Source organism: Opisthorchis viverrini (assembly GCF_000715545.1).
Source record: "Opisthorchis viverrini unplaced genomic scaffold opera_v5_193, whole genome shotgun sequence".
Lineage (NCBI taxonomy): Eukaryota > Metazoa > Platyhelminthes > Trematoda > Opisthorchiida > Opisthorchiidae > Opisthorchis > Opisthorchis viverrini.
In genome coordinates this window covers 516,014-528,253 of record NW_008751853.1, presented here as the reverse complement: position 1 = coordinate 528,253, position 12,240 = coordinate 516,014, and the positions used below count along the sequence as shown (strand labels likewise).

The 12,240-nt window shown below is 44.6% G+C and overlaps 1 protein-coding gene across 1 annotated transcript in view; it reads right to left on the bottom strand.

The window, feature by feature from the left end:
* Positions 1-1,570: 1,570 nt before the first annotated feature.
* Positions 1,571-12,240, bottom strand: part of T265_08000 (hypothetical protein) — a gene marked incomplete at both ends in the record, with an annotated part of 32,375 nt that continues 21,705 nt past the window's right edge. Inside the window, 3 exons of the mRNA XM_009173681.1 lie at positions 1,571-1,749; positions 3,433-3,511; positions 6,411-6,537. Of these exons, the coding sequence (XP_009171945.1) occupies positions 1,571-1,749; positions 3,433-3,511; positions 6,411-6,537 (385 nt within the window). The remainder of the gene's footprint in view (positions 1,750-3,432; positions 3,512-6,410; positions 6,538-12,240) is intronic.

Genomic DNA, 12,240 nt, shown 5'->3' with positions numbered 1-12,240 from the left:
CTATGAAGCTAGAAGAATTCCGTTATGTCCAAACTTATTACTGCATAAAAAGTCTGGTCGAAACACAGCTAAAGCAGTCGTTCGCGGTTGTTCCTACTTACCGATTCCAATCAATTTCAGCCACCTAACTGGGGCATCCACATCTTCATACATTGTTATGTGTTAGAGCAACGCCATATGTACAGACATTCCATAGTCGTTCTGTTCCGTGAATTCAAAGGTGCGTTCGATTCTGTTAGTCGGTCAGTGCTCCTAACTACACTTGCTCAAAAAAGGACCACTCAGAATTTTTTGAACATAATCTTTTCCTAATGTTTACTTACTATTGGGCATGTAAGGGTGTATGGTGAGCTCCCTAAAAGCCTCCCTATAAAAATGGTATCTGGGAATGATGTCCGCTCTTTCCTCTCGTTCAACTTCGTCATAGATGAAATAGCCAAGCAAACGTCGTAAGGTTTTCGAAACCCTGGTTTTCAAAACCCATTTAACCGATGGCTAAGCACAAACGCTGTCGAATGAATTGAACATCACCGTAACATCTTTCTGCATTCTCTGTGCACCAACAAAGCGCAAAGTCGTTCTGCGGAACGTGTAATGTACAATTCAAGGAGAAGCACTGGAGGTTGTGAAGAATGTTACATATCTTGGCAATCGTATTAACTCTGACGGAACCGTGTCTTACCTAGTGTACGAATCCCAAAGACTCAAATAACATTTTCCAATATGGGTCGTTTGAGTGTAAAAAGGCACATCAGTTGTTTGCCTATACCAGGCTACAGTATTTGCTGAACGATACTTCTCCTAGCACCAGCTCATTGCCTCATTTTCTCTCTTCTCTTTTTTCGCTCTTTTTTCTTCAACCATAGGCCGTTTCCCGCACGCCTCGCTGCTTGAATGACCCAGTGTGGAGAGGCGTTTCTGGATTGTGTTCATAATAACAATTTTTATCCTCAACTTCTGGGTGGCATACCGCCTGGCATGATCCTGCGTTTCCAGTCTGAATGGGGCATGACGGGGGGATTTGCGACTAGTGGGGATTGCGCGAACAGAGGACAATTTTTTAAACAGTGGGAATTATCCGATGAAATAATACTAATAATAGGTTTCTTCCGCAACTTGTTCGGAACAATGGACATGAGATCTGTAAGATCCGGACGGTTATGGATCTCACAGGTCGACTGCGGCTATTTGATTATACGCAGTTCGTAGCCAGTAGTCAATAGGAGCAGACAGACATGGGGCAGCAGATGATATACTGAGGAGTGACAGGAACTGGTTCTACAGACAAACGGATAAGTAGGCATCATGGATTAAGCAAACGTACAATCAACAATGACTCAATCAGCAGGAGCGGGAAATCGTCACCGACGCAGCACGGATTTCTATAGGGGCAACAACAAGTAAGTACCAAACGATGTAAAAACATCAGTTTGACAGTGTGAGTTGGCCGCAACAGCGCAGGAGTAAGTATGTTCGGGATGTGAGGGACCGTATTTCGGTTGGCGTCGACGCAGCCGCTCGTGTCGCGTGACAGGTCAGATTGCGCGGTTTCGTCCGTTTAAAACAAAGCTCAGCAAGGGCCATCTGACAGAGGTGATACACGGGTAGCGCTTTTGCCTGCCGCCTGAATGATCCGGGTTCGATACCCGGTCGGCCGATTTTCCATCGGAGTGGGCGCTCGAAGATAGGTGCAATAGAGACGAACTTGCAGGCTTTGACAGACGGGCAACAAAATATTGACATCAATTACTGAGGGATAAACATACCTTAAGTAGGAACCAGTTTGACAGTGTGAGTTGGCCGCAACAGCGCAGGGGGGAAAACAAGCAGCAAGGAAGCGAAACGGTGCCATAATAAACAGGTGTAAGTCATGTTACTCATGAGTAGTCAGGAAACAATGAAAGTTACCCTTGTTCATTGTTGATTCACAGGGGGAATCAACAAGGTCCGACTAATGCAATGACTCAGCCGGCCGACATGAACTAAAACTGAAAACAATTGCTGGCGATGATTGACCTTGATCGATTGGGTAAACGGCCGGATTCACAACGAGCAAAAGTGGAGGTTGAGTATGGATAATTCGAATTAGTAGAAAATGACCAGCTGAGTCCCTAAAATATGGTGCAATCTTAGAACAAGCAGACTCACTTGTTGCACTGTTCTAGGGAAGTCAGGTGCAGGGGTTTTGTTGGATGCGGATCCATAGGTGGCCGAATTCAAAAGAGTAGTCCAACACGTTGGAATGAATGTCATGGATACAAATAGGGTCAGCTGGGGAGTCTGTCCTACTTGCAATCGATGGAAAGATTAGACAAGAGGGCTCGGTTGGGAGGAAGGATGGAACGGTTGCGGGTGTGCTATCAAACTGAGTATGTCAGTGCCGTGCCATCACTGGCCTGACATGTTTCAATTTCTGGATAGCCCGGTGACGGACGCCACATTTGAGATTATTCGGCTGGGGAGTGCAGCTCATTTGGCAGCGGCATTCATTTCAGCCTGGTGGAGGAAACAAGCTGAAACAAGGCCGGTACGGGATTGTAGGTTTTCTTGGTCCGCTTGGCTATCCCGAAGTTGTGGATCATAGGCCAGGTGGGGTGGATATCAGCTAACCAGGTCGTCCAAAAGGGGCACTTCCGAAGTTCAAAGCTTGAGACGGTGAGGGAGTGGGAGGAGATTCGCAAAACATTGAGTTTGAGGGGATATAAAATGGGATAATATGCATAATATATACAGGGTCTTTTGGTTGCAGCTGCAGTTGGCCCACAATTCCTTGCAAGTGCTCATTCAAATGCTTCTTTCAATTCGGTCAAATGTCTCCAAGTTGAACCTCCCTGGTCCTTCCGTCCCTCATCTCTCTTCTTCAGGTCTTTTGCTGGCTTCTTTATTGCTTGTTGATTTCTCATTTCTTGCTGGATTAGTGGCACTGGAGCAACCTCTTTCCTTTGACCAACACTTATCACAAGTTTTACGCCTACTACAACCAGCTGACTTCTCTTTGTTTCTTTTCTTCCACAAAAAATTTCACGTTAGTTAATAGAAACTCGAATACCAAAATTCACTAAATACCATAGAATATGAGTAGTCTCATGGCTTTGCATTAGAGCTTCCCATCAATGGGCTCTCAACTGATCGAGATTCTTTGTGAGTACCTCTTAAATACCGCGAGGCGAGGATTGCTCTCGCGGCTCCTTCTCACTATAGTTTATTAAGCTTCCTATTTGTTGGGCACTGTAGCCCAAATAGTCACTCAGTTACTTTCCCCCGCCCAACGATTTTAATCCAGCCACCGATTCCCTTAGTGAAACCTAACTGAACGTTTATTCCGCCAGTTGCTACTTGCCCGTCCCTCAAGTCGAGCCCATAATCTATGGCTTACATCCCACAGCTTCTAACGGTCAGATTAGCCGCCCGTCGTTTTTTAAAGTAACTCACCCTTCCTATGCTTCCGTTCCTTTCCGAAAACCTCAATAACAGCGTTGTGCCGGCGGCGGATGGACTTCCATTCCAGGTCCTGAGATATGGTGAACAAGACGTCAAAATCCTTGTTTTCAATCCTTTTACCCGCTCACTCAACTCTAAAACCGTCTCATCTAAGTAGAGATAGTCCATTGTTCGCTTGCATTTGAAATCCTCTTCTGAACGAGTTACTTCCACCTAAAGAGACGTATCATATCCGTCTTTTAATCAGAACCCTTCACCGTCTGGCCAAAGTCCCGTAAGCACCATTCCTTCCGGGTGCAAATGCAACAGACGGTCGGCAGTAGTTTTCTGATTGGAGATCTGCCTGAGGTTGCCAGAAAAACTTTTTATGACAGTCGCAATTGTCTGCGGTGCCACGTACTCAACTGCAACAGTCCACCTGGATATTCAAAAAGCTTTTGACCAGGTAACTCATACATATTTGCTACAAAAGCGCAATCTGTTGGAAAGACTAAATCCCTATTTCAATGTTTTATCTCCTTTTACTTTGACAGAACAAACAGTATAAATTTGCAACAGACAGCTGTATCCGCCACTGATCACTGGTGGAGCCGTTGAATGGAGCGTGATAGGTCTCCTCCTCTTCTCACTCTATATCAATAGGGTCTTCGTTGCGGCATCCCAGCGCGAATCCTTCCTCTTTGTAGGTAATATACCCTCTGCACATTTATTGTTCCTGATGGAATCTTGCCTTTTACCAGATCGAACAGGACTTGGGCTCTCTAAATTTCTGGTCAAATGCCCCTTCGTTTCCCCTGAGTCATAAATAGCTTTCTCCCGCTCCATCTTCAAAGGCGACGTGCTCACCGTTAGTACAGACTCATGATTGACTCAAGTAAAACTGAAGGCACTCTATTGTCTTTAGCTATCCCCAGCGGGTCCACTTTCAGAACGCCCGAGTGAACATGCTTCGCTCTCTAACATTATTGCTTTCATCCTCTGGGCAAAAAATTGCAATGGTTGGGCAGTGCCCGCTACCGACAAGATAATTCTGTCCTGCATTCTCTTCCATATATACCCGAAGTTTCAGACCGGCAGTTGAATAGTTCCAGTGCTCACTCACCAAAATGTTTTCCATAAAATCCAGCCCCCTCGCAAACACTAGTTGCATAAATCGTGACCTTGAACCACTGTTGCTCGAACGGTCAAGTTAAAGTACAACTCTCCGACATATTCTGTTGCACCAAAACTAGTTTCAAAATCGTGACCTTGAACCACTGTTGCTCGAACGGTCAAGTTAAAGTACAACTCTCCGACATATTCTGTTGCACCAAAACCCTTTTATATCGAAGATTGGGCCAAACGTGAACTCCCGTCCCTGATAGTGATTCCGTAAATCTTGCAACACCTTAGTGTGCCCTCCAACTCGTGATAAGCTACGCCACTAATTTTTTCAGTTTATCACACGCGCATATAGGATCGTCTAACTGAACAGCTTTTAAACGGCATACATCATACTTTCCTCTCAGCTCTTTACTGGTATGCCCGCTGCCACCCTACGTGATGTTTAATGGCCCGCCAATCTCCTTCACGAATCGGAATCAAAGCACATTTGAGGTTACTGAAGATACACTGAGTGGGTAAAAATGAAACGATTCCGCAATCATATCATGTCCTCTCGCCTGTTGGCCTCAAAAATTGGTTGCCTGTTGAATACCTGCTTTATTTGATCCTACTGCATTGTTGACCTGGCTTTATCCTTCTGAAGACCTGAGCCCCATCTTTCTCGCTAGGTCACTGTCCTAGATTATTCCGTCAGCTCTGCTAATGGTTGGTTCCTAATTCTAACTAGCGTTATTCATACCAGAGTAGCATTTCGTTAGTGATAGTACGTGACACGTCCCTAAAAATAGTCGGTCTGCCAAAGTGAAGTGATCAAAACTATAACATAAAGCCACAGCCCGTTAAACATGCACACAAAACAAAGTTTCGTGTCTCTACTTGACTTAGAATCCCAAACAAACTCTCTGTCGTCCTTTGGTTACCATTTACACAAGCCAAATATTCCCATTCTGCTCCTTTTCGCCAACGGTATTTCTATTTCATCTTCCTCCTCCACGACTCACCTATTTTAGCAGCGGTTTGCAGGTTTCCTCGCTCAAATCGACTGGGCTGTTTAACCGGCCTACCTTTCTCTCCAACAGGATAAAATATCTAGAGGCTAAAGGTCATTGTAAGCACAAAAACGCCATTATGACCGCTTGGTGGCTTGGCATCTTGAAATGTGCATGATTGATTGAAACCTCGTGCGGTGTGCGAGTTCACCCTAAAGAGAGGGTCAACTGTTGCGTTGTAGCAAGCTGCGTTTGTTAAGCCACCCAACCTTCCAGTAGTGCGGGCTCTCACCTGATGGTCAATGGTTCTAAGCCCCACATTTGGTTTAGGAACTCCATAAAATTGCACCCTTGTTTTGTATTTTCTGCTGCTTTTTCGTGCTCGTTCCGAATGTGCCACCAATCTAACAACGTTATGAGTTACAGGTGGGGGTAAACTGCTATTTTGTTGGGCGGTGAAGATATATGGAGCAGCCTAAATGGCACAGGGCTCGCGCTGATGTGCAGAGATATTTTCAGCTTCCTAGTTGAGGTTACACCACGTCAAGTTCACTTCGCCAGCCAAAGTTAAACCCGCGCACCTTTGTGTATTTTGAACAATACTAGAAAGCAAAACTAGCGTTATGGGCGGGGCTGGAAGCAGATATTCCAAGAATGGCGATGCATACATTCAATTTCCCACAAAACTTATGGCAGGTTTCAGTCCATCCAGCAAATTCTAGCTACACTTATCGTTGTCCATCACTCTGAGAGTTTTATTCCAATGATTCTTCATGTGTTTGTTGCCCCTGCTAACGCCATCTTTCCGCGCAACGGAGCCCATCTGACAGGACTTTCACGGAGCCAGACTTTAAGGCTGCTCACTTTCAAGCTCACCTCGCATTTGTCCCCACCAAATTGGTCAGCGCCTATAACCCTTGGTCGTTTCCCCTCGTCTGCAACTTGCTCTGCCAGACATTTTTGCACACTCACCTCGTGCCTGCTAGCCGACTGACGTTGATTACTGAAAATACAAGACACAGATTCATTGCCAACACTAGCCTCTTGCACAGCTGTTGGAGTAAGCTCATAATTGCCAATTAAAAAACCCATTCAGGTTTGTTCCGTGCCTGTTGTACCATATTAGCAATACATTGACAGGATTCGCCGGTCCTCGTTTTCTGAGTTACTTGGCCCAAAATCCTTTGCCATCCTGGCCTATTCAAAAATTATCGGTCCGCTCCTAGCTAATGAAGTTTGACTTGGACTCTATTACTGAACTACATGCCATTTAATCTCTACACCTCTACACACCAGACTTCAGCGATCTCATCCCATTCGCTACTCTTCCCAAAATTAAATCTTTGCTGGTGGCTGCTCCGAACACCATGAATATTCTGCCTAGTGGATACTCGAGGGAAGAAACAAGGCCCCCAATAATCGTTCGAATAATGAATCGGTCATCATTTATGGCAATCACGTGCATATTACGCAGTAGTGTTCACGATTCCTAAATTCTTGACGGCACAGTCCACATTGAGAAAGACTTGCATGATCCAGAATATGGCACAATGCGTCTTGACTCCCAGGCATCTGGTGTATTTCACATTTCAATCTGCAAACAGAATTCTGAAGTGTACAAGGTTGCATAGTGCTTTTATGTTAACATAAACGTCAAGCAAAAGTAAAGAATTTTCGAAGTTATTCGGTGCTTTATTCAGACCGGTAGTGTAACCGGCACAAACCCATGCTAGGTCAATCCGTTTTCATGACAATTTGAATAAGCGCAGCTCACGAAGGGCAGCTTCGTTGATTCAGTATTGACAATAATAAAGTTTATTTCCAACTGATGGCACTTCGTCAGGCATGGTTATGTTGCTGCAGTCAGAAAAAGCAGGACTGCCGGGGATTGTGGATACAAGGGATTGCGCGGAAAAGAGAGAGGATCAAACATTTTCAGGTGGGGACGCTGGAATTTAAAGGTAGCGAGTAAGACCGAAACGAATGAGGGCAGCATGCCTGATGAATGGCAAGAAAATTACAAACTGCAGGGAATAAGGAATAAGACTGATGGATATAATATAGCAGCAGAGTTATTATAATCCAGGCGGTTTATTTGAACTAAAACAATCAATGGAGCTTCAAAGACTTGGACTGTTTAGCTTGTGGCCATGGTCGCGGAAATTGTAATTGGGGATGATGAAGTGATGGGATTAGCCTAGAGAATAAATAGTAGCGGGAATTTCAGAATTATGGCTTGCAGTGAAACTGTAGAGGTTCACTGGTGTCGCGGTGTTGTAGCGGAGTTGGGTGCAAGCTTTTGGAAAAGTGAGTTGGCGGAAACACTGCATATTTCATGTATGTCAGTTAGAACGGCTACAATTTTAGAACTTCTGGCTGGAAAATCGCCCTAAACTTCAAATATCACTCGAGACCAACGCTTAATCCTGCATCGTAGTCCAGGACTACGCGAAATCATGGCGTTAAATGATTTGTTGGCACCAAAAGAATCAAAATTTGATTCAATTTAGGTGTTCACTATCCATCAGTCAGAAACGCTGAATAGTTAGAATGATTGTTCTAGACAACAATTTAACGGTTAGCCTTGCTAGCAGGAAGATGAAAATGCCCACGATCGTAATGGACCACTGCTTTCATTTCGCATTTAAATAAGGCCAAATCCTGAATCATTTCATGCTGGCTTATTCGTAAATCAACCTTTTATTGCAAGTGATAAGCACTGCGTTTATTAGGGATTCTGAAAGTTTTATTCCCGTGGTCTATGATCTTGACTGCATGCTTGACCGGATTTCACGAGCCAGGACCTGTTATCTTTGTGTTCGGGTTGATTGCGTACCGAAATATGTAGGTACACTGAAATGTAACAGCACAAACTGCTTATCATCCCACTGGGTACATGCGCATATGTGCTTTGCTTGTTCGGGATTTTCTACCGTGGCTTTGACTTCAAAGTGGTCTTCGTGGTAGCCAAAAGCAAAATTGGATGACTGGCACCCACCTGTGGTAATGTCGTGTTCGACGTCCAAAGGATGCGGGTACCGTTGTGTGACATCCGCAAAGCTCTGTCTTCTACCATTGTGACAATGCCCAGTAAGCTGTTTCTTAAATCATTCTCTAAATCTAACCACAAACCAAGTGTGAAAATAGGGCGTTCGATTAGATGAATTCAACCATTCTCATGCATCTTTGGATTTATTCAGATAGGTGACACAATCTTTGGATTTTGTCAGGTCTACAAGCCAGTGGCTGAATTTGAAACAACGAACTTTGGACTTAAGTGCTGGGAGCTGAAGCACGGTGCGGTCAAAGCGGAGGTCCCGCATTCTCACTAGCAGTTTGGTTTCCAGATAGGGTCTTCGATGTACCGGTTTTCTTAGCAAAAGCTGCACTTGATAGAGACATCACCTTTTCGTCAGATTTTAACCTCAGAAATGTTCTAATTTTTGGAGCACGAATCAAACTTTAAACGAGCCTCAGGTTAACAGTGGTAGTTTCTACTTATGCTGGCAATCCAGTCACCCAAATCTACACTTGGCGAAGCAATCGGTTTCTGTATCTCCAGTTGCCGTGTCGACGTTCGCACCATCTCCATCTCAATCCTCGCTTGCTGTTACTCCGGTCATATGCTCAATCGACCAAGATCACTCATGGCCAGCAATGGTTCTCAATTTTAGTTCTTGTTTATCGTGAGCCACGTCGTGTACTAAGTTGTTGAAATCAATCCTTTTGTACCTTTGCACTATCCAATTAGCTTAATTTTGGAGAGGATGGGTGGGCAATGCGTCACCGAGACGTCACGTTTGAGACGGCGTTGCAGATGTGGGCTGCTAAAGCTGTGTTTAACGGCGACATGGTGCTTTGCTACTTTTATACACAACAAGCCATCCAAAAGCAGGTGATTTCAGTATCTAGCAGTAACTTCTGCAAAACAGTTCTAAACGCAGGCGCACATATTCTACATCATGACCCGATTTGATATCGAGGCTAAGTGACTTTGTATCTGACAATAATCATGTGTATCTCACCGCACTGTGAAGATCCTGTGTGGAATCTGTTCCAGCTGCAACCCTAATACAAGTGTCCACTGGTTGTACAACATCCGAAAGTGGACCATTCATGCGCAGCTTGAGTTCCCACCTTTCGGAAATTCGATCAGTAATCGCCTGAAGAACGCGAACAGGCGTTTGAAGAGGCGCATGTATCACGCTTATGGCCTGGAGCATGCTGTCAAGAAGGTTTCAGGCAAGTCGAGTGGTTCGCCTACGAGTATGAGATGTACATCACCGTCCACTGCGACCACCGATAACTTTGTGAGGTCGGCAGCTTCTTTCTGCGTCAATTAGGTTTTTGAGCACATTGGCACATGAACGCCAAATCCAATGCATTATCAGATAGATCGCTCCGGGGTGAGGACATTGTTGTTAGTACCAGCTGATTTTTGGTACAAGCCCCGAAATGTTCAACATCCCGGCTGGTATCTTCACATTCACCCTTTATCAATCTGTGTGGCCACCTTGTGTACAACTTCTTTCCGTCTTTATGGGCCATTCGTTCCCTTGCAGCGGGTCAATTAATCAAACATGCACTGCCTAGGCTGATTTTCCATTCACCAGCGGTGGCTAACAGAGTACAACCTACCAGTGGGAGATATTCCTCTATCTGTGTTTCACAGGCTACAGCTATCACTAGCGGAAGGTTTGCACAAGCGTTTTCAACGGACTGTCGGTAAATTAAAGCTCCTGAAGCCACGCAATCTTACAAGATGCATGAAGCGTCTGATTGTGCAAATGCAGCTGATGTCACGTCAACATTCGTCCACCACATTGGACAGTCCGTTCGCGGCAATGGAACGCAAAAGTTGCAACCTAAGTTGCTTCTTACGCTAACAGACGATGTCCCGTTAGGTGTCTATGGCCAGTCAACTGACCTTGCCGATTGTTGGTGGCGTATCAAAGTTTTTGATGTAATAACGAGAATTTCTTTAGACATACCCACCAGGTGGGTGTGCAGGTAGCATTTAAACTATTTTCTTTAGTCACTGGTCCGTCGCACAAACGCAGCTTTCCGTCCATCGAGCGGTCAGCCGAGATGGCGTGCTACGTTGTCGACTTCGATCGGTTGATAGTAGCCCAACCAGGGAAAAATATTCCGTCCAACTTTAGAGGAGATAAAAAATGGAAAATTGAATCCTAATTGCAGGCAAACGTTTTCTGTAACTTCCTCTTGAGTCCCGGAATGATGAGGAGTTTGTCTTACTTCCTCATAACCCCTATTGAAAGCCACACTTGGACAACTGACATTCGTTATTGTGATGATACACCCGGTGTTATGGGTACAAATCGTATATACAAGGTGAGGTCACAAAGACAAAAGCTGTGCACATACCTCTTTTCGGCTTCAGTTTTGGTCACGTCCAATACAGAATGCCCAAATCTGCACACGTTCACTGAGTGGACATCGGTTTTTCATTTTTACAAGTGAATTAAGAAGTATCTGATAAGTTGGCATGTCGAACTTGATTAAATACAAGGTTTCATTGCTGTTACTGAGGGCATCCACGATATCTAATCGATTATGCAACTTCACCTCCGGAATCCCTGTCTGGTGAAATTGGTCTGCTTAATAGGAAAACTGGAGCGACTATCCACTGCATTTGTACCGGCCCAATAAATAGATAAGAACAATCTGCTAACGGTGTTGTCGGCATTTTCAGGCTTGGGCGATAACGCGTAAAGTAGTAAGTATGACGGAGAGGTGTTCGACCGTTAGATTAAGCTATCCGGTGTAGCCGAGTCCTTGTAAACAGCGTCGCACATAGACAGTGGTCTAGCAATTACGATAGATATTCAAATTAGGTAACATCGAGTACATTTATGAGTATGACACCATGTTTGACCGGTGGATTAGGCTGGAACGCATAATTGAGGTCTCATCGGCGTAAACCCGCACGGATACTGGCACATATAAGCGACAATACATATAATTCTGAGAATAGAAGGTAGTCGTTAGCCATCGGATTAGGTTACCGTGCATAGATCAGACTTCTCTCTCCCTATTTCAGCCTTTCATTGGACTGTTTTGTTCCATTCCATTCTTGATTCTTCGAATCTCGATATTGGCTGTTCAGTTGCTGCGGTATAATTTCCTTAAGGCTTTTGGTCTTCTTAATTTCGTGTGTAACTGACAAGGTTGACCGACTGATTAGTAGAGACCATAACACTGGCGTCGGAAACCCTTCACGAACCCAAGAATGTCAATTTCAGCTGAGGATTTGAAATCAATCCTTCAACAAAAACAAGCGCAATTTGAACAATCGCAATTGCAACTTGTCCAGTCTCTCACTCAAGTCATCAATCTCTAAACTTCAGTTTCATCTCAAAGTGGTAGTTCACTATCCTTTGCGGATTCCACTGCTGCAACTATAACTGAATTGCACTATGAGCCAGCATCTGGTCTCACTTTCGATTCGTGGTACAGCCGTTGGGAGGATACGTTCTTGAATGAATTCACCGGCAAAGATGATGCGTGGAAATCCCGTCTCTTGGTGCGGAAACTTGGAACCCTCGAGCACGATCGGTTCACGAACTTTATCCTTCCCAAACATCCAAAAAATCTAAACTTTGCACAAACAGTGGAACATCTCCGTGAAATTTTCGGTGAGCAACATTCACTTTTTAATGTTCGATACAATTGTCTCGAATTGGCT